Source organism: Paramisgurnus dabryanus, chromosome 15 (assembly GCF_030506205.2).
Source record: "Paramisgurnus dabryanus chromosome 15, PD_genome_1.1, whole genome shotgun sequence".
Classification (NCBI taxonomy): domain Eukaryota; kingdom Metazoa; phylum Chordata; class Actinopteri; order Cypriniformes; family Cobitidae; genus Paramisgurnus; species Paramisgurnus dabryanus.
The window spans coordinates 35,418,252-35,441,736 of NC_133351.1; the positions used below are offsets into that span (position 1 = coordinate 35,418,252).

Here is a 23,485-nt window from a genome sequence, read left to right on the forward strand (position 1 = left end):
ACAACAAATGCATTTTAATGCTTGAAAAGCGAGGCGTTTAAAAGCTATTTTTTTATATATATTGCTAGGCAACCCTTAAGGCTAGGCCTGGCAAACTCTATTCCTTTTAAGGATCTGGGTTATTGTGATTCACTCACTAAAGTGATTCGGGTTGTGTGAGTCACTTGAGTCAGTATTGCTAAATCGCCAAGGAAACTCAGTACAGACCCACTTGTAACCGGCTGATCCACGCGACTCGAGATTCTCAGAGCTGGAAACATTGCAGACTCGCAGACCATGGGACTCATGAGACTTCACTCACTCTTCAGATCCACTAACCGGCTGATTCGTGCAGATCAGCCGAAGCCGTTTAGTGTATCTATAGAGTGACTGAAGTCTCCTCAAAAGCAAATTCACAACAAAAGCATTTCACTTCTGAAATAACATGCTTATAGGTTTTAGTTTTGGTGTGTATGGTCGACCATTTAAAAAAAAAAATAGGCCTAATAATAATAATAACATAATAATTTGGAGAAAATATAGAAAAAACTGTGTCCTGCTTTTGTGACCCCCGAGCCAGAGAGTCTTGAGTCTGCAATGTTTCCGGCAGATCTGCGAATCTGCAGTGTTTCCGGCTCTGACTCGAGAGACGGTTCGTGCGGATCAGCCGGTTACGAGTTGAGAGATTCTCGAGTCAGAGCAGATTCACATGTCTCTCAAGTCCGCAACTCCGCGTTGTTTCTGGCTCTGAGTGAGAATCTCGGGTCAGTTCTCGCGCAGATCAGCCGGTTACGAGTGGATCTGTAGAGCGAGCGAAGTCTCATCAATAATGTTGAAAGAGGTTTGTGTGTGTGGTGGCGCTGTTTTATGGTTTTACATTGAATTGTAGTAGGACTCAACTGATCCGGGTTAAGGAGACTCGCGACTCATGAGTTTATTTAAAGATCTGGGTGAAAGATCCAAATGAGTCACAACTCAAACAGGTCTACTCAAGGCAGCTGTCTTGTCAATCAAATATTGAAGCTTGATCGCTCTCTTGCCGTTAACTGTCATATTAGCAGAAACTTTAAAAGAGTACACTTGATCTGACGTTTATCGAGGTGAGAGGTGCCCAAACACACAGGAGAGCGAGTACAGTCTCCATTGTTCCAACCAACTATAAACTTCTGACACCAAAATGGAAGGCCCGCCTCACCCCTCATTTGATTGGACAATGGAAAAATGCAAATGATATCGAGCGCTTTTACACTTAAGAGATGACTTTTTCAACTTCAGCGCGCTCCTGCAAAAACGTGTTAAACAGCAGGCACATAACGCTCACTGCCCATAGAAAACCATTCAAAAATGCCATAAACACGTTCTATGTGATCCACCTCATCTGACATGTTTTCTTGTAAATCAGCATTTTTTTTATCAGACTCTTGTGTTTAGATTTAGTCATTTCTATTTAATGGCATTGAAAGTATTATAATTCATTCATTGAAATGCCTCACACATGTAATTTCATTGTTTTTAATAAATGTTACCCTTTTGCTGCAAAACCTATAAGTGCATGCATACTTTTTTGGCAAAAACCTCTCAAGTTACTCTTCACTGTCTTTTCTAAATAAAGGCTCAAAAATGCAGTCAATATCTTGATATATTCAGTAAACCTCTTTTACCGGGTAAAAACTGCAATTAAAATCCGTCGTTCATCCAATTTGTCTTCCATGCACTTTAACTCTTTCACCGCCATTGACGAGATATCTCGTCAATCAAGAGAAAACGCTTCCCCGGCAATGACGAGATTTTCCGTCTTTCCGCAATACCGCTATTATCCACCAGGTGGCGCCCTTCCGCAACTTTTTAAACCCGGAAGTATTGCCCTATGGCAAGCGGCTGCATGTCCGTGTCTTTTTTAAAGATCGCTCTGAATGGGATCTCTATGAAAAGTCCGTCACAAAAATGGAATTATCTCTGCTTTTTGCTAAAAATGTGGTGTTTTTGCAGAAACCTACCCATATTCAAAAGCTGATTACAAAAGAACCACTGAAGGTAGGATGAAACGTTTTTTTTTTTTTTTTTTGAAAGCAGAGGGTCTGTTCTTTCATTTGGTATATTGTATGTTTATATATTTAAAGAACATTTTCTGGAAGGCATTAAACTTTGGTGAAAATCATGAAAAACGCTGGCGCTGGCTGGCAACTTTTAAAAAAAAACGCTGGCGGTGAAAGAGTTAAGAACTTGAAAATTCGACGTGACATTTACCAGATTCTGCCGGCAAACCAGTATTTTTGAATAGCTTGGGGTCGGGATTAAGGGGATCTGAAGGTAACGCTATCTATATTATTATTATATACAGGATATTATACATTATAATAGGCTACTTATTTTTTTCTACACATATAAAAGAAAATGCGCGTAATAAAAAATCGTCACGCTTTGCTTCCTCACTTTTTAAATCTTTATATGAATTCATCTGCTTAATGCCTAATGTAAACATTATGTAAATGTAATGAGAAGTCCAAACATAAATCACTTGATCTCCTGTCTATTTTGTTTTAGATACAGATGCATGTCTCTGTCATATTAATTTAATGTCTTTGTTATCGCAACCAATACTGTACTTTATTGTTACTCTGGTGGACACACAGCACATCTGGCTTTCTCCAGCGACAGCAAAACCTCCCAAATCAAAAATGCTAAACAAAACAGAAAATTACCAGTAATAAATATGATCGTGAATTTCTTTTCAAGTTCTTTTGCTTTGATGACAAACTGGACAAGCGCTTCGGAAAGCCCTTATATGGTGCTGGTTTGGGCATGTTTTAGGGAAATTGCCAAGCTTGTCAATGCTAATGTAGAACACTCCAAATTCACTAACGTAAGAACAAGTATAAAAACAAATTCATGTGCGTACGCACATGTTGTGAATTAGGTAATAACGTTTTCACGAGAAGTTTATATGTGCGTATTAATATGAAAAACGTATGCAATTAATAGTGAATGAGACACAGTATCAAATTTTTGATGGAGGTGACGTTTAACATCTTTTGCTTTTGAACTCCTCATTTGTTTTCAACATACCTCAAACCCCTGCAGTCTGCCCAGATTCATCATATCATTGCACAGCTTTGGCACCTGGGACATCAGATCTACCGCTTTCTGTTGCGTAGTAAAACAAAAAAAACATCTCTGTGTTTCACCTTTGCTTATGCATACTGACGGAATAAGTCAGTATATAAATAACAAGTCTTAAATAGCTTTTAAAATGTAAAACAAAATATATGAATGTGTAGAATAATTTCTACCTCTATATCCTGACAATCCAACCCAGCCTTTACGCTGTATTTCAAGAAGTCCTTAAAAATGCAAATACATTTAAAAATCAAAACACATCAATTATTAACATTAATGCAAAGTCAAAACAGTTTTGACTTTACCTTCAGTAGTAACTGGTATTTAGTTATTCTCTGAATGGGTTTAATGAGAAAATCACTGATGGTCAGTCTAGAGTTGATGTCTTGCTGAATCTCCTAAGAGCCAAAAACACAAGCAGAGACGTCACATGCATATCATCTTAAGTTGATGTTTACAGTACACATGCATTATTATTTCTAAAAGTGATCTTAACACAAAAGTAGTGCCTACCTCAAAGTATGAATCGTATTCTGCAACTATGTATTCAGATTTGGGTTTGTTTTGGCAGTAAACCACATACATGTGTAGTCTTCTCTCCTGGGTACACATGAAGACTTCCTTACTGATACATTCACATGCATACATGAAACACAAGCGATGTTTAACACGCACATACTTACATGTTTACTGAACAGTCCAGGCAGTTTCTCGTGATCTTCAAGACATTTCTCCAGTTCACCCACAAAGAAACTTAAGAAAGAAAACAAAGATATTATTTCTAGGAAAATAAAAATGTTTCTCTGTTTGGTGATAAACTACGAGACTCACTCCTTGTGCCAGTCATAGATTTGGTGAATGTTTCCAAAGACGATTTTGTCTTTTCCTTTCATATCGTCGGGAACTCCTTTCTCCTCAATGCTCTTCATAAAGCCCTTCAAAATGACATCACATTTGAGTCACCGATCCAAATACACAAACAGCAAGAGTAATTCACACTGCTGGCAGTAAATGATAATAAACAGCAGACTAAGTAAACACTGAAACACAGGCGATATCTTAACAATGCAAACTATTGATGACAAAGCAGATAATGTTCAAGGTTATGAAGATGTGGATGCAAATGGCTTTAATCATCAGAGCAGACTGACAAAAACATGCATGACAAAATGTCAAGCGAATCTATACTAACAATATGCCGTAATCATTGCGCCGTTGACATTATTATTATTATTAGTGATTCTGTCTTACGTTGTTCTTACCTCCACCACAATACCTAAATCCTTCACGTAGTCTTTCTCCGTCTGAATTAATTCATTCACAACAAACCTAAAACACAAAACCATTAACAGACTTAGAAAACATACAATCACCATCATCATCAAACAAGCGTTTTAGGATGAAGAGTTTGTGTTTCTTACATTCGTCCCCGAAGAGCTTTGGCTATTTGCTCCTGCTCGGGGTTTCTGGGTGGTGTAGGGCTTTGCTCTGCTGGGTTAACTGGACTGAATCCTGGATAAGACCCCGGCTCTAACGTCTAGAAGAACAACAAAAACAACATACCAGTAAGGTAACAGTGTATTTAAAGAGGCTAGACGTGATACATAAAATACAGAAGATGACACAATAACGTTTAACACATGCTTTTAGACGTGACCTGTAATGTATACAGTCAGGTCCATAAATATTGGGACAGAGGCACATTTTGTGTTATTTTAGCTGTTTATCAAAATGTATTCCAATTACAGTCATATTATGACTATTGGCTTGAAGTGCACACTCTCAACTTTATTTTGAGAGTATTCACATGCAAATTGGATGAAGGATTTAGGAATTACACACGTTTAATATGTAGCTCCCGCTTTCTAAAGAGGTCAAAAGTAATGAGACAGTTGGCTTAAAAGCTGTTTTATGGACAGGTATTGTCTATTTGTAAATAATTTCCTCATGAATGACAGATGTTACGGTCTGGAGTGGATTTTAAATGTGACAATTGCATTTGAAAGCTATGGCTGTGAACCCAAATCATTCGATTCAGGGACATCTCCGTGCAAGTGATACAGACCATATTTAGGTTTCAAAAACACAACAAATCCATCAGAGAGATAGCAGGAACATTAAGAGTGGCCAGATCAACAATTTGGTACATCCTGACTAAAAAAAACAACACACTGGTGAGCTCAGCAACATAAAAATCCTGTATGTCTATATAGGATAACAGTGGTGGATGATCTCCATGTAAAGAAAACTCCCTTTACAACGTCCAGAGAAGTGAAGAACACTCTACTGGAGGTAAAGATGTCATTGTCAATCAAAACAATAAAGAGAAGATATTACAAGGAGAAATACAGAGGGTTCACCACAAGACACAAAAGCCACAAGAATAGGAAGGGGAGATTAGACTCCAAAAAAAGTCAGACAAGCTCTCAAAAAGCTTTATTTGGAGAGATTAAACTACTATCAACCTGTATAATCCTAATAAAAATAAAAATAATGGAGAAGGCCAAGAACATCTCATGATATCAGCAGACAACATCTTCAGTAAAATAGTGTTTAGGCAGTGGGATCGCATTTCCATTCATGGTTTCCTAATAACATCTGTCATTCATGAGGAAATTATTTAACAAATAGACAATACCTGTCCATAAAACAGCTTTTAAGTCAACTGTCCCATTACTTTTGACCCCTTTAAAAAGGGGGAGATACAAATTAAACGGCTGTAGTTCCTAAATCCTTCAGCCAATTTGGATGTGAATACCCTCAAAATAAAGCTGAGAGTGTACACTGTAAGCAAATATTCATAATATGACTGTAACTGGAATACATTTTGCTAAACAGCTAAAATAACACAAAATGTGCCTCTGTCCCAATATTTATGGACCTGACTGTATATCGAAATATCCTGAATGTGTTTAGACACTATATCAACGTTATTGAAAACAATTAAATATATTAGTATTGAATTATATTCGACCCTAACTGTACATGCATGTGAAAGCATAAAACGTGCCATACTGGTACATTAACAGTCAAAAGCTTTGAATGTATATGTGTTTAACATGATCTAAAAACTATAAGCTGGTGAAGGTTTCTGCTTAAAAGCTCAAGATATAATGAATACAAATATTTATTTGCCTATGTTAAATTATCTTTACAAAACTACAATATAGTTGTTTCTTCGTATAGTATATGGACGATTTGGGGCAAATAATAAAAAACAACGAACAAGTGTTTTCAATACTGTTTTTAAAGCATCCCTGCTGACAAAATACACAGCATCTAAAAATTCCCATTTCCATATTGTAGTTGAATATGTCCGAATTCATAGTATTTGAGAAATAGTAGGTGAAAAGTAATTGGATGACCACTTCTTCACACTTAATTTTTCGATGGACACTTTACTATCCCATGAGGCCAATTAAAATAAAATATGGTCATGGTTGTTCTGATTATGTCATAGGTCATAGGACATATGGGTTGGGTTACATGACAATGAAAACATTGAGATGCAGTATATCCGAAATGTATTCACCCCAAACATACAATATATATAGTGTTTTAATGATAAAACAGTAGATACTTCATCTAATTCAGTCACAGTATGCAAATTCGGACGCAGCGAGAGTGTTGAGAGCTGTATACATCTACGATCAAACATTCAGGTGGTTCAATAAAAATATTCTTCTTGACTACAAATACTTTGTGTCTCATTATTAAAGTTACATTAGCTGTAAATGCAAATAAATGAATCTTTGAGCACAGAAGAAGCTGACATCACCACTGTACAGTATACACAGAACAGATCAGCGTGTTTACATCCAACACAGAATCCGACAAGTTTGACTGCGCTTCATTAACCAGGTCATGTGTACAACACAAGCATCTCGGAAATAATAAAACAGACCCACACAGAGCATGTGGTGTCACGGTACACATGACATTACTGTAAAAGATCTCTAACAGTGATTGTCCAGGGCAAAAAAAAAAAACACAGAAAAAAGCAGGAAATCAAGACATTTTACATCAAAGCTTCCTGCTTGAGCCAAGGAGGGAAAACTGGCCTGGGGTCAGGACAAACTTACCATCTTTGTTTTGACCAGTTTCTCTATAGCACTGACAAGCTCAGCAGCGCTGGGAACATCAGCCGAGCTCTGCCGTGAAGCCAGAAGCACAGAAGACTACATGACAGCAGGTCAGGAAAGAGAGACATTAACACACGAAGAGAGAGAAACACACAAGCAGATCAGGACAAGAAGAGCTGAGGGTGTTACTCTAGCCCAGTTTATCAAGGTTTGATAAAGAGAAGAGAAGCATGCAAAGTGATGGTTTATATATGTGTTAAAAAACATGTCCAGGTTACCTCTGAAATAAAAATTTCGAGAAATCAAACTTTAATGCTCTCAATCTCATAACTGGATTTTGAGACTTTAGCCTGGAGTTCACAAGCTGTGTTTTCATTACCCTTCAAATTGTGCTAATTGAAATAGCAAATTAAAAACACGCCCAATGCCAATTTCACATAAACTCCCAGATATCACAAAAAGGTTTTAAAATTGAGGTGGATTTTCAGGGAATTCGAACAAAGAATATATCACAAAACGGCAATGAAAATTACAGTATGGCCTGTTATGTTTGATTGGTGGACAAGGCAGAAGAGGTGTGGTCAACTTCATGCAATGTCACAAAAATCGACAAGCGCATGACATCAAAATACTGCTAGAGCAATTCGGGAGTCAATTATATACTTTCAAGCTGCGATTGCTGTATTTTACTGTCATTAGCATGTCGGTCCGCACACCACCGTATGAAGGCGAACACACCCTTCTGCATGGTTTTTGGACCATATCACGAGAGAACAAAATTTATTGCGCCATTATTTCACAATAGTTTTTGATGAAATTTAGAAAATAACACTTACGTTTTGCACAAATATTTAATGGGAATGCAGCTACAGACAGCGTCACATTTAAAGAGCCACCAATTTGCATGGTGACAAAATTTAACAAATGCAAAATAACCTCTGTTGTCTTTCTATAGTTTATTTTTGTTGTTGGTGTGAAATGTAACCCAGACATGTTTTCATGAGATGCCAGACACAATTGCACTTAAAAGGCCTTTTACTGGAACAGTTAAAGAATTTCATTGCAGCTTCACTTCATTGCAAAAACAGGGTAAATGTGTGGTTAGTTGACAATAAGACAGGAAGCCTCCGCCCAAGGAGTTATGAGTGATGCTGACATCAAGAAGAAAAATTTGTTAGTAAGGCCACGACGTGTGTGTGCGTGTATGAGTAAGACAGGTGGAGATTGTTATAAACACATGATGAGTGACAGTGTGTGTAATCTCTGCTGATGACATCACACTCTCTAAGCTCCTCCCTCTGTCTGTATACCTTATCTTCTTGATTAGAGGTGTTATTGATGATCTCCATAGGGGGAGGCAGAGGGGTGTGTGACTCGTCCTCTGGCTCATCCTCTCCTCCGCTGTGCATCCCTGATGATGATGATTTGGTAAGTGTTCCCTCTACTTTATGAACTCTCTGGAAACAAAAAGACAACACTTTGAGAAAAAGCAATATAATATTTCTAGCACATTGTTAGAGGTTATATCAATTCTTCTCATCAAAGAGCAAGCAACCACATACTGTAACATTCACATTGTCAGAAAAAATATGTACCCCAGCAGTCACTAGGGTGATAATAACCTTTCAAAAAGTATTGTTTTATAACTAAAGAGTTCCTATTAGTTAAGATATTTTGACATTTTTTTCTAACAGTGCACATCTGCATGATTGTAGCACATTTTGCAAGGGCAAGACAACTAGTTATTACTAATAAATGATTTGTTAATTTCTTATTTCACCCTTTATCCCAGTTAATACTGTAAAAGCCACCACTGTAAAAAAAATGTAGCTGCATTATATAATTTTTAAGTTTAATAAAATTGTCTTAATTTTATTAAAATAAAGACAGTGGAACATACTATTTTAAATTTGACTACATTAACTTCACATAATTATTTGAGCAATTTTAACTTGTTTTTAAGATAACTTATAAAAACAAGTTAAAATTGCTTAATGCAATGTGATAAGCTAAATGTAGTCAAAGTTTAAAATAAATTAAAATGACAAAATGTTATTGTGTTTTTTACATTGATAAGACTGTGTGTCAGTGATTTTACCTCAATTTGTTGCAAATAACACTGATTAATTGTGGTAAAATCCCAGTAACTTGAGTGATGAGCTTACTGCTTATGTTTTTGCTTTTACAGTACAACAGCTGATATCCTCTGAGATGAGGAATGTGCTGGAGCTCTGGAATACAGCAGTCATGGTAAATGTGGTTCATTGTGGTGCTGTTCACATACTCTGCTCCAAAAACACAGAGGCTCTTTTGTATCATCCCATTATATGGCAGAGAGAGTAAAGAGTCGGTCTGATCATCACCCTCCGATCTGCTGGGGCAACAGCAGCCCTTTAATAACGCACTGATACAGACTACAGAACAACAGGCCTACTTTTCTCTCCGAGGCCGTGGTTGCGTAAAAAATTCAAGCTGGTGAATGAAGGAGAGCTTATGAAACGCTCTGACGCTAAAGCTGCTGTCCATCATCACCGTGTGCTGTTAGACCAGACGTAAAATAGCACTGAACGGCATTATGATACGTTAACTGCATTACGATAACTTTCAGCGTGATGGAAGATGATAAAAACTTTCCTTTTTTCATGCCCTTAAACACTTTACAGTGACTTAACATCAATGAACAGAACAAAGTCAACATTCACCAGGTCTTGCAGAAAGAGAAACTACAAACACATGTTAAGATGACTTTTTATCTTAGTGTAGTTGAAGCCGGACGGTTTAATTATTAATAAAAATGTGAAGGCTGCAGTAATGTTGTTTACCTTGCTTAAATAATGAATAACATATCTGCTATATAAATTGTTGTACATGAAGATAAAGTTAAGGTTGACTACAGTAATAGTAACACTTTACAATGAAAGTTTATTTGTTAAATAAATTAGTTAAATAAATACTATTTAATGTCTTTGTGTCAGTTTATTGTTTAAAATGGTCCGCAGATGTGTGTTTCACATACTGTATGTAACACGTGACCTTTAGATGTATCCATATACATCCATAGACGGGATTGGGTGAGTCAATGCATTGATTTGACAAACATTTGATGATCCTGCCCCTACCACAGAAGATATATACAGTATTTACAAAAAATGGATTAAGATCGCTTTAGTTAGTGATTGCTATCAGGATGTGAAGAGATTTTCAACCTGCACAACAAAAATATTTCTGGAAAAAATGCCTACCCTGCCTTACTAATGAAAAGATAAGCAGTAATGGTTCAAACTGATTGAGTTACCTCCTCCAGAGCATCATCCTGTAGTTCAGGCGGCCCCATGTCAATGCTCTTACGCCCATCACGTTTCTGCTTCTGTTTGCTAGGGACCTTCTTGATGTTGCTGCCGTGACTGAGGCGTCGTACAGGGCTGGTCAGCCACTTCTTCAGTGTATTCCCTGAGCGTTTGGGTCCCGGTGAGCTGCTCGGAAGGGAGTTCAAGGATGCTTGCGGCTGCAACGTGGCCACAGACTCTGTCTTTCCATCAGGACCGCTAACTGAATAGTTGTCTGCAGAATAAAAATAAGAGATACGATTGAATAGAATAATAATGCATTGCAATTTTATTCAAATTCAGTTTTATTTTATTTCTATAAGCTTATATTCATTTCTGTGTGCATTGTTGCAAAGCCAATACAGAAAATATAAAAAAATATATTTTTTTTATAAGGATTATAAAAGGATATAAAAACAGAAAACCACATGTAACAAGAAGGAATATATTCAATAAACTGCTATAAGAATTAGAGTAAGGATTAGTTTGGTGGGGTGGTCCTCTTCTTTCTAAACAAATGGTCAGTGGTAGCTTTATAAAGCATTAAGAAAAACAGTTTGACAGATAAAATGCTTCTCCCGAACACTTTCCAGCTGCTGTTGTCTGCACCATATCATGCTACATACCATATAAATAGTTTACTTGTTGTCTCTGTGCATTAAATCTAAATTATCTAATTGTATATTTTGAGATGTGACTACTTTTCTAAGAACTTCTAGTAGCATTATATATATTAATTTGGTCATCATCAATGCATTATTCACCACTATATTTAAGCGGGTAACCCTACTGTTGAAAACCCATACATTAACACTACAACGACAGACCTGCCCTCTTCCACAGAAACAAACAGACAGTATTGTTTTCAATATGGTCTCTTCTATCCTTCCCAGAGAAAACTATTAGACAACGACCATTTACACTTCAAATGTTGACATTCACCAGAGTCTATCCTGCTATTAATCACTGAAATCCAGTGGCTAATGAAAGCTTCTTCCATATAATCCATACTTAATGTCTGCTGACTTTGACACTGTAAATCACCAGATCCTTTCATTTATCCTTACAACACTGGCCCTCATGGGAACTCCACTCCACTACTTCAAGTCTCTAGCATTCAGTGAAGCATTAACTATTTGTGGTGTACCTCAAGGCTTGGTGCTAGGCCCCACTCATTCTTAATATACCTAACATTACCGGGACCTTTTATCCAGGCATTTGCAGATATTACTTTTGTAATAATCAACAGCAGTATACTATAAAGCTTTTAACACAGAACTGACATTTAATGTTCTGTACATAAAACAACGTAGACTTTTTCTGGTGTCATGTTGATGTTTAATTATCAGTGTAATAATCCAATTTACATTTCTGTAAAAAGTCCCTTTTATTTTGGCATTTTCAGCATACTGAGGTTTATTCAGCAGTACTTTTACTTGAAAAACACCGCTATCAAAATGCACCATGAGCTGATAACATCTTTGTGTGCTTGTGTTAAGTGTGTGTTGAGAATGGCTACAGGGTTTAATGGGTGACTCATTAGAGAAGGTGACCTTGTGAGAGTTGATCACAGCACTTGTGACAGAAACATGAGGGTGAGTACAGTACAGTACAGTACACAGAAAACCATGATTTCGGTGTTAATTTAAGCATGCAAGGGTATGAACTGGCCTTAAAATGCAACCATTATGCATTTAACTTCTGTTAGTGTATAATGTTGATGTTTCAGCATGAAAAAGTTTGCAAAGTTACAAAGCTCAAAGTCTACTCCAAAGGGAGACGTTTTAAGAACGTCAACGTGCTTCCTTCATATGTTGTCACATGACAATGTTAAATAATTAATTAAATAATTCCTGCTTGGGAGTTGAGGTTTGTTTTAGCTTCTTTAGTTATGTGTTGTAGCCGTGTCCAAAAGTAAGGGGTGGAACATTTCTGACACACACTTTAAGTAGGTGACCAATCACAAGAGACTGGGGAAGCTTGACCAATCAGAGGGTTTCAGGAGAAGGGGCTTCATACATAACAGTGTTAGTAGAGAGAGAGACTGGGAAGAGAAGTGATGGAATAATGTAAAAATATTAAGCATAAAAACCTATTTTTGAAATCAAAATCAAACAAAACCTCATTGCAAAAGGGCATAATAGGACCCATTTTAAACAAAATCTCTGTCTCATGTTAGGCTCGATGAAACATGTGAGCAGTTAGTAAGTAATAACTGTGACATTCCCTTTCGAAAAAAAAAAAAATGCAATATCTCCTTCGCAATCATGCTGTCGCACTTACAGCGTCTCTTTTTAGCAACGCAGTGCTTTCTGAAGAGCAAACCTGCGTAACACACACACACACTTACTGACGACAGCGTCTTGTGAGTGGACTCAAGAGAGCAGATATTAAACACTGCCCTTTACACGTACACACATGTACACACACGCACACACGCTTCTCCAGAGAGAGACTTCTTTGTTCTTTTATTAATGGTCACATCACATCTCAACAGAAAGCAGTGCCTGGATCTTATAACTATGTGAATCACACTCAAACATGCATGAAACCGTTGCACTGTAGGAGGTACCAGGGCATTTTGGGCGCAATCACCTTTATTAAAACAGTGTATGATGATGTACAGCCCAGCCCTATGACCACATCAAAAGACCCTCAGACCAAAGTCTTGATAGCATTCTGGCCTTTAGATACATCAGGACCCTTACTTTGGTAACTAATGCTATTACATCTTTCAATTTAATTCAAAGTGTGGTTAGGGTTAAATGTTAGGTCTGAATGTAATTGCATTAGATAAGAATATAACTAAAAGCAAGTGACATCTGCAAAATCTACATTTACAAATCTCTGGCTTACTTCTCTTTCATTTGCACTTTTAATCAGTTTTGCAATGACCTCTATGCATGGTCAGGTTCATGTGAGTCCCCTCAAGTTCACACAGGTTCATCACATTAACTATGAACATGTTTGACAACTATTTTAAGCCTAATACATATATTTTCATAAAATGCTTTTTTGATCAATAAATGTCACTTACTGTAGATAACAAACATTAAATGTGATTTAAAAGTTCAAATACATTTAGGGGGAACTATTTCTTGTGTGGATAATGCTGATGAAGACGCATTTTACACAATTATCCATATGAGTCTCCAATGCTGTTGTGAAATGATGATTGACTCTCCCTTCTCCTGCTTCAACACCATTACACTTCTCATAAACAGACAAAGTGACGACACTATGCTTCACAATTTTGAAAATGAGTAATACGAACGTGAAACATAACAGAAAGGGTTAAAAACTTTTTTGGAAAAAGCAATTGTCCTACATAGTTACACGTATACTGCAATGTATAACTGGCATAGATGAATAATAAGAGTTCTGTAAATGATAATGACATAAAGTGAGCCTTAAATACGACTGTTTCCTCCTTATGTAAACCTTGTCCATGCAAAAGATCGCTGGAAAACAGACCAATCTCAACATAACACAGACTGTGATGTTACAGTTGAGATGTACACTCCAACATTAAATTAATTACAATGTTGTTACAATGCTAAAAACTATGTTGTGACTGAGTTAGCGCTATATACACTAGTTAATGCTATATGCTAGCGTTTAGGCTGTAGTTCTACTATTGGCGTCACAGTTACGTTTTGCAGGTCCATACTAAAAAAAAACATCTATTAACAATCTCAAAAACAATTGATTATTCCTCAAAATCTGTATCTTCATCTTATACAGACTCAAACATAAGATCTGTTTACACACACACAGAGCTACTGAAGGAGCTGCTCTGTGAAACAGCCAATCAGAGCAGAGCTCAACATTATTATTCATGACCCTTTCAAATAAGGTAATAATAGACCATTTTATTCTAAAGGCAAATCCTAGGGTTGTAAATGGATATGTTAAACCATCTCTGGATAATCTTTACATTTAATAAAGACACAAACCATCTATGTAGATATCAGAGATTAATTTAACAGATTATTACAATTCATTCTTTGGCACATTTAAGTTAAATTCTCTAGTGCTTCAGATCTGATCATTCTGTACTCCACTGTGTGTTTATGTATTGCTTAAATATACTGCAACACCTGCTGAAATAGTAAAATGATAAGTACTGCTATCCATTCATAAACCTTCATAAAGCATAAGCCAAGCGTATCTGCCAAACAATGTGTCATCCTACACAACTCTCTGAAATCCAGAGGAACAAGTAAATAGTTTCACCTTAAATGAAGCAAATGGGCAGATGAGTCCTCTCTTATCTGCTGTTGAGTCTGCGCTTTAACATTCCACTAATGTCAACAAAAACCAACACTTTTATCCAGATACTTTACACACACACACACACACACACACACACACACACACACACACACACACACACACACACACACACACACACACACACACACACACACACACACAGAGTCCGGACCGGCAGCATTCCAGTCATAGGTGAGGAGTTTCACATGCTTTAAGTGACAACTTCTCTCATTTCTGCTGACTCTACATTACAGCAGCATAAACTTCCCAAGAGTTTAGTAAAAAAAGACCATTGAGGAAATAATTCCCATGTCATCCTTCATAGAGCGAGTAAAGCTCATTTGATGAAAAGAGGATTTGGTTTAATGTGGTCTTCAAAGACTGCCGGAGTTCAACATCAGCCCTGAGCAGAGATACTGAGCTACACATTAACAGATTATTTTTCATATTATGGCTGAAGTTCTTTACACCTGCTGTAGTAAAATGTCCTGATGGCAATGATACAATGATATTTATCAGGGTCATAGCTAAGAATTATTGGCATTTTGGGGTGCTTGTTCGTCATTCGTGAAGCAACTTAGAATTTTGTGAACATAAAATTTAAGAGAAAAAGAAAAAAATCACTTTGTTTCAAAGCATGTTAGAAGTAAAACGCATGATAGACTTATGATTGGTTGATGATAAGTTTGCCTACACATACAACATAAATTCTCAAGACTTCTAAAACTAATCGTGCATTGAGAGAAACTTTAAAGGAATAGTTCACCCCAAAATGAAAATTAGTCCAAATTGCACTCACCCTCAATCCATCTTAGGTGTATATGACTTTCTTCTTTCAGCCAAACACAGTAGGAGTAATATGAAATAATATCTTCTGAAGTGAAGCGATGGGTTTTTGTTACGTTGGGTTAGAGGTCACCCTTTACATGACCTCTCAACTCTCTCATGAACAAGCATTCAGCCATACGCAGTTTCTAACATTTGTAATATAAATATTTCCTTACAAAAACCCATCACTTCACCTCAGAAGACATTTAATAATCATATGGATGCCTTTCTGATGGATGGATGAACTTTTTGGAGTTTTTGAAAAACTTTGACATTCAAAGCTAAAAGAGCCAGGATATTATTTAATATAACTCTGACTGTGTTTGGCTGAAAGTCATACACCTACAGTAGAATGGTAAAATAAGTGCTGACTTTTCATTTTGAGGTAATCTATTCCTTTAATCGAAGGGCAAACTTTGTACTGTTTTCATCAAAGCACAACAACAATAAAAAGTAACGGAGATACTCCAGCTATTGTTTCTCACATGTATTCTCAGCAGCTCAGTATCTGCTCTCCAGCTGACTGTCAGATGCTGCACACACACACACACACACACACACACACACACACACACACACACACACACACACACACACACACACACACACACACACACACACACACACACACACACACACACACACACGACTTTAAACACTTCTCACTGATCACTCTACTTTTCTAGATGACTCGCTGCACAAAATGAAGGCACAAGTATATATTTTTATAATAGTCTTGCAAAGTATACTTTATCTGACTCATACATACTGTATCAGGTGTTCATCACATGTGTGTTGCATCAAATTGCCTTAAAATACCTTCCCTGGCCTTCATACAACATACATCTGTACACATATTCACACAGGCATACACGTTCAAAGAAAATTCTGATGATGTAATTTGCATCACACACACACTGTATGCTGACTTTCGTGTATGCATAAAAAGTGAAGTATACCCAGGTAACTCTTAAATCCAAGGCATTTTAGATAAAATGACAACTTTGTGATAACTAGAAAGAATAAAAAGTGAGTGTGTAAACATCCTACCATCTTTTTAAAGCTTTACAAAAGATTTTAGAAGCCCAAACTCTAGAATGTCTACTAATGCCAAAAAATCTGATAAAACACAGGTCATTCATATATTTAATGATCATACACTAAACATTCCTCTGTGGTTGTAACCTGTGGGATAATATGACAATAGTGGCTGTGTTTTAAGCCCTGTTTCCGCAGGGAGGTGTCGTGAGTTAATCAGTGAGGGAAAGCACTTTAATCCACAGGAGCAGAGAGGTACTTTACCCCATCATCAACGCAAACACACACGGACAAACAGACCCAGATCTACCCATGACACAAAAGAAAGCAAACAACACACAGTACTGCGTTTTCCACAGTGAATATAAGTGGAAAACACGAGCGAGAGATGTTAAACCTATGCAAGACACAAATAATCATGCTTTAAATAACTTAAATAACAAATTTCTGTTAGCGGGACACTGGTTGCCTCACCAGAAAGCCCATTCATTTTACCTATAGATTTTTTTGATCATCGCAAAATATAAACTTGTGTTTAAAAGCTTGAAGCTTACACGTTTTGTCCAACAGAACAATCTTCACAGATTAACACAGCTTTTATGAATTTTAAAGTCTAAATGCATCTCGTGTAATCCCATGTAGCAACTTGTAAGCAACAGTAGTTGTAACGGGGGAGCATTCGTCAAACTTTTATGACCCCCTCCCCCACCCGGTGACAGTTGCTATCTGACAGGTCGTTTTTATGACCCTTTGACAGGGGGGCGGGACCATCAATCAAAATCTGTACAAGTTGTCAACTTTAGACAGAAAGTATTTAATGGTTTTATTGCCGGTCATTTAGAGTGATTGTTTTTCCTGAGTGTGTTTTATGTTAAGCGTATGGTGTCATGTTTAATGACGGCTCGTGTTTCGACATTTACTGTTTATTGACATTTGATGTCAGATCTCAACCATCCTCCCACCTTTGCTCGCCCCGTGCGCTTCTCAATACTGACTTTCACACCGCGGGTGTGTTGTTGAATCTAAAGTTTTGCAACAGCATAAGTTTATTTAAAGGCAATCACTAATCATATATATATATATATATATTAGATGTACCAGGCTACGCTTAAAGCCGATGTTTTCTATCGAGCTATAGTTTCTGATCAGACACAAAGTCTGAACTAAATAAAATTTTAAACGGTTCACGAAGTCCGGGAATCTTTTCATGACCTGGTCTACAGTTTCACGCGTATTAAAGATCCGGCGGTGTCTGACAAAGCGTCGGGTGATTGTTCATATCTGTCATTTAAAATAAAGTTAATAAATGTAATTCTGTCCACTATGGCAAAATAGGAATTTATTTTAGATTTAGACAAATCATGAACAATGCTACGATTAAAACATTTGTTTGTAACATCACAAGTTATTTAATGAAATATTCCGTATACGTGTATAGTTTAAGCAATGATCTGAGCCATAACCTTCGGAGCCGGCAATACTATAATCTTTAGACAAAAGTCTAAACTAAATACAATTTTAAACGATTCATGAGTTCCGTGAATCTTTTCATGACCTGCTCTATAGTTTCACGCGTATTAAAGATCCGGCGGTGCCTGACAAAGCGCAGGGTGAGTGTTCATATATGCCGTTTTAAATTAAAGTTAATAAATGTAATTCTGTCCACTATGGCAAAATAGGAGTTTTATTTTAGATTTAGAGGATTCTTTAATCATGTCTATGATTAAGACATGTGTATACGTGCACCGATGGTGACAGAGACCTTATATCTGACGTTAAGAAACTTTTAAAAGATTAAAGACGTGTTCATCCATCTTAGGAGGTTTTTATTTTTAATTAAATGATTCTTAAAACCATGTGTGAAAAGGTGTATATTATACAAAGAGTCTTACATTGTCTGCTCTGACAAAAATAAAATATTATTTTAGATTTTATGTCAATTGACTGCGTGTATGACAAATATAGTTTGATATATACGTTTGTATTGGCAAGAGACTTCTGTAAAGTCACGCAAGAATAAATATTTTAGTTGTAACTGGTTAACCTTAAATGTACTATTATCTATTTAACTATAAGCTATATTTTACTGAACAGCCTCAAAGTTTCTGATGCTGAACTTATGACCGTATGTGATAGATATTTCACAGCAGGGTCAGTTTGTAATCTAGGTAGAGTCTTTTAAAACTGTAATGGTAAAATGTAATATGGACACTCTGTCAAAAATAAAGCATTTGTTTGTAACAAATTATTTAATGAAATATTCAGCAGTGGTATAGCGATGAACAGTGCCAAAACCACCGGGGACACCAATAACACATTCTTTAGACTAAAGGCTATTTATTTTAAACTAAATAAAAGTTTAATCTTTTCAGACATAGTATTCTGATCACACCATTAGATCGCGCTCCGGCGTTTATAATAGAGAACATACGCGGATGAGTGTTCATATCCACAGTTAAGAAACTTTTAAACGATTAAAAACACTATCATATCATTTTCTGAGTTTGTTTTAAATTAATGACATCTTAAAATCAACTGTGAATATGTGTTTATTACACAATAAAATGTAATTCTGTCCGCTCCGGTATAATAGGGGTTTTATTTTAGATTGGGACTTTCTTTAACCAAAGGCTCTGATTAAAACATGTGAATGCGTGTACCAACGTTGCCAGAAAACGTACGCTGATGCGCTCATATATCTGGCGTTAAGAGCCTTTTAAACGTTTTAAGACATTTCACCCTATTCTGAGTTTAATTCATTAATGTCATCTAATATCCAAGTGTACATGTCTATTTACGATAAATGTAACACGGTACACATTTGTCAAAATAAAAGGGTTCTTGAACATGTTATTCCAGTGGGTGTTTCTTGTTTTGCGAGTGTTCGACATATTTATTGATGTGGAAAAAGTTTGTTGTTTGGACGAGCAGTTTCAGTCTCTCTCTCTCTCTCTCTCTCTCTCTCTCTCTCTCTCTCTCTCGCTCTCTCACTCTCTATCACCAGGCCGCTATCAACCAGCAGACAACCCCCAGATGTCTGGACAGAGGGAGTGTTGGTAAAATAAAAGAAACTCAGCCCCCCATTGTCAAAAAGTAAAAGGCTTATTTTAGATTTCAGGCTTCATTACTCAGATACAGATTAAAGCATGTTATTTCTTATTCGTAATTTAAAGAAACTTAGAAGTTTTAAGACATTTCATCACACATCCTATGATGACATAAACCCTTGTGTTAGCCCTTAGAGGACAACAAAACGGGTGCAAATATTATTTATCAACGTTTGACGTTGTTATAAACCAGGTTGTCACATACGTGACAACAATCATTGCTTTAAAGACAAAACATTTAACAAATTTGACATTTTGTTAAACATGGTTGTGTGCGTCCACAAACACAACATCAGTTAGGACATGGTTCTACATAATATTAAAATCACGGGCTTACGTTAAATAGGTAAACCTTAATTTTTTACTAAATAAAATAAAAATAAACTATTTTAACATATTATCTGATATTAGGTTAGGTTTAAGATGAATTAGTGTCTATAGCTTTACGAATTACATCGTAAAACCCCCAGCGGATATGGTGTGTGCGTGTGCGTGTGCGCGTGTGCAATGGCTGTTATCACGTGGTGCGGACCGAACGACCAACGCTGCGGGGGTTGTGAAGCGAAGAATGAGTTCAGATGAGAAGTTTTTCCTTCTGAACACAGAACCTTTACCAAAAACGTAACCCGGATTAACACATCACAGAACAATTTGAACAACCGTGTCGGATTCGTACACACCAGAGGTCTGTTTTATGTTTTGCAGAAACTGTGGAAGCTTTTGATGCTGCCAAGGTGTCCGAATTCGCAAACAAACTATCAAACGCAACGCGGCGGAAACAGTGGACACGATCCTTTTGTTGCTGAGAAAGCGATTGAACTCAGAAACAAACAAGCAAGCAAAGTTGTCTACGAAACTACAGATTCTTGAAAAAGATGGCACAAAGATCATTCGAACGACTACGCAATGGCCAGATGGGGTATGTGTACGGGACCGACCTTTTTAAAGATATGCTTAAAAAGAACTACAAGCGCGAGATGTCCAATCTACTATGTACTGTGATATACAAAGAGGCCAATGTGTGCATGCCTCCAAACTATTGCGAATCTAACGCCGGTCGTGTAACCAGACTCAAGGAAAAAACAGATGGTGTGAAAATTATAGATGGCTCTTTCAATAACATTGTACAGACAGTTGTACAGGCCCAAGAGGAACCCCGTGTGATTATTAGAAAGGCCCTAGAGATATTTTATGAATGTGACGAGGCCGAGTTCTACATCATCAATATCATACTTATGTCGGCCTTTGTAATTGACGTATGCATTGATATCCTTGTAAAGAAACGAGAAATTAATGTGTGTGAAATCATAGAAAATGCCGTAGATTTCATGTTTGAAAAGGGTCTTGGATCATGCATGCACTTTCTATGGTATCTAGATAATATCATAACGTTTAATGATGACTAAAAAACCAAACCTGTGAGCCAATGGTATATTTTACGCAAGTTTTACAGTTGTTTTTTAGTTTTCCAAAAGTTTCATTCTGTTTTATTTTTTACTCAACATTATGATGGCAATCCATGTCCGTCAACAATTGTATACTTTAACAAAAACTACGTTCTAGTAGTTTCAATGTATGGTCACTGTTGTTTTTCATCATTGATTTTGTTTACTGCTTATGTTTTTGTTTTTTTTTTGTATGTTTTGCTGTACCGGTTTCATAAAAACAAAAAATATACAAGGATTTTTGGTCTTAATGTCTGTGTTGTTACCATTAGAACATTTAGACATCTTGTTCAGACAACGTGTGACATTGCTCATTCTTCATATGTTTTTGCAAATCCACACAGAGAAATGTGAAAGATTAATAGAAATTACATGTGGCTACATCACATGTTTTTTCAGAGGCGTAAAAATAAAAGTCAACAGTGTTAGTATGGGAATCTAAAACAGCACATGCACGATATGATCCTAATTTTGTTACCTGACGTCTGTCACATAGTCAAAGATCATCTACTTCATGTCTCTACGAATCCTGACAGAGTTTTAGTTTCATATACACAACACATCAAATGTAAACCACGGTAAACTAAATACATTTGACAGCCAAGATCTCTAATTTTCATCATCAAACATCACTCACTTTTAAGGTACCGAAAGGTTTTTGTTTAATTTAGTTTAACTCAACACTGAAATTTTAGTTTAAGCACACAGAAATGCACAGATTTTACGTTTTCAGTATTCATGTGTACATCACATGGTGATTTCAGTCTCTACTAGATCGATGATCTAACAATATTAGCTACAAATGTTAGCTCTGATTTCACAAAACATCCATTTACATTCAAAACCTATGGATTCAACGCCTTAAAGTCATCATTTTTATTTCGTTCACATCAACAGCACCAATATTTTTGAATGTGCAAACTGATTTACTTCGTTTTAAACATGTTTGTGCGGTTTCGGTCTAGATTTTATAGAAAACTTCAGAACATGACACCGTTTTAACATTTACAAAATGAAACATTTTACTTTTAAGTGTCCCCCATGAGTATATGTTGCTGCGACAAATACTTTTGATTGTTTGGAAATTATATGATTGCAGAGAAACAACGCAAAAGTTTTGAACTTTAACATAATTTTATATGGGTCCTGATTTTTAAAAACAGTAAGATGTAATGTTTCTTACACACAGATCTAAACACATCACAAGTCTGAATGTTTAATAACATAAAAACCTGTATGTAAAGGTTTGTTGACGTATTTTAGACACAAGCTGTTTATTTTAATCTTTAAACAAATGTGTATGACAAAAGTTGTACTGCCTGAACTGCCACTAAGGGTCGATGCCGAAATGTTAAATCTAAGTATTTGCAAAACAACCTGCACCAACATATAGATGTTTTCAATCTAATGGTAACGGTTTTAAATGTGATCAAACTACACTAGTCAACATTTGAAGTGGATCAAAACCTTTTCTAAAAGTTTTCTTAAAAACCAATATCCAATACCTGTTCTTGTTTTAGGACAAATTTGGTGAATGTTTTTGATCCACTTCAAATGTTGACTAGTGTAGTTTGATCACATTTAAAACCGTTACCATTAGATTGAAAACATCTATATGTTGGTGCAGGTTGTTTTGCAAATACTTAGATTTAACATTTCGGCATCGACCCTTAGTGGCAGTTCAGGCAGTACAACTTTTGTCATACACATTTGTTTAAAGATTAAAATAAACAGCTTGTGTCTAAAATACGTCAACAAACCTTTACATACAGGTTTTTATGTTATTAAACATTCAGACTTGTGATGTGTTTAGATCTGTGTGTAAGAAACATTACATCTTACTGTTTTTAAAAATCAGGACCCATATAAAATTATGTTAAAGTTCAAAACTTTTGCGTTGTTTCTCTGCAATCATATAATTTCCAAACAATCAAAAGTATTTGTCGCAGCAACATATACTCATGGGGGACACTTAAAAGTAAAATGTTTCATTTTGTAAATGTTAAAACGGTGTCATGTTCTGAAGTTTTCTATAAAATCTAGACCGAAACCGCACAAACATGTTTAAAACGAAGTAAATCAGTTTGCACATTCAAAAATATTGGTGCTGTTGATGTGAACGAAATAAAAATGATGACTTTAAGGCGTTGAATCCATAGGTTTTGAATGTAAATGGATGTTTTGTGAAATCAGAGCTAACATTTGTAGCTAATATTGTTAGATCATCGATCTAGTAGAGACTGAAATCACCATGTGATGTACACATGAATACTGAAAACGTAAAATCT

At 36.3% G+C, this 23,485-nt stretch overlaps 1 protein-coding gene across 5 annotated transcripts in view; it reads right to left on the bottom strand.

Moving 5' to 3' along the window:
* Positions 1-23,485, bottom strand: part of kalrna (kalirin RhoGEF kinase a) — a 221,492-nt gene that overhangs the window by 15,681 nt on the left and 182,326 nt on the right. For 2 of the 5 annotated variants that reach the window (XM_065293262.1, XM_065293266.1), the window contains 11 exons: positions 10,474-10,739; positions 8,489-8,635; positions 7,179-7,274; positions 4,518-4,633; positions 4,359-4,425; positions 3,928-4,031; positions 3,780-3,849; positions 3,610-3,696; positions 3,402-3,494; positions 3,270-3,320; positions 3,046-3,123 (listed from right to left, as the gene is read on the bottom strand). In XM_065293262.1, the coding sequence (XP_065149334.1) occupies positions 3,046-3,123; positions 3,270-3,320; positions 3,402-3,494; positions 3,610-3,696; positions 3,780-3,849; positions 3,928-4,031; positions 4,359-4,425; positions 4,518-4,633; positions 7,179-7,274; positions 8,489-8,635; positions 10,474-10,739 (1,175 nt within the window). The remainder of the gene's footprint in view (positions 1-3,045; positions 3,124-3,269; positions 3,321-3,401; positions 3,495-3,609; positions 3,697-3,779; positions 3,850-3,927; positions 4,032-4,358; positions 4,426-4,517; positions 4,634-7,178; positions 7,275-8,488; positions 8,636-10,473; positions 10,740-23,485) is intronic. The other 3 variants (XM_065293264.1, XM_065293265.1, XM_065293263.1) reach the window with 2 other exon arrangements.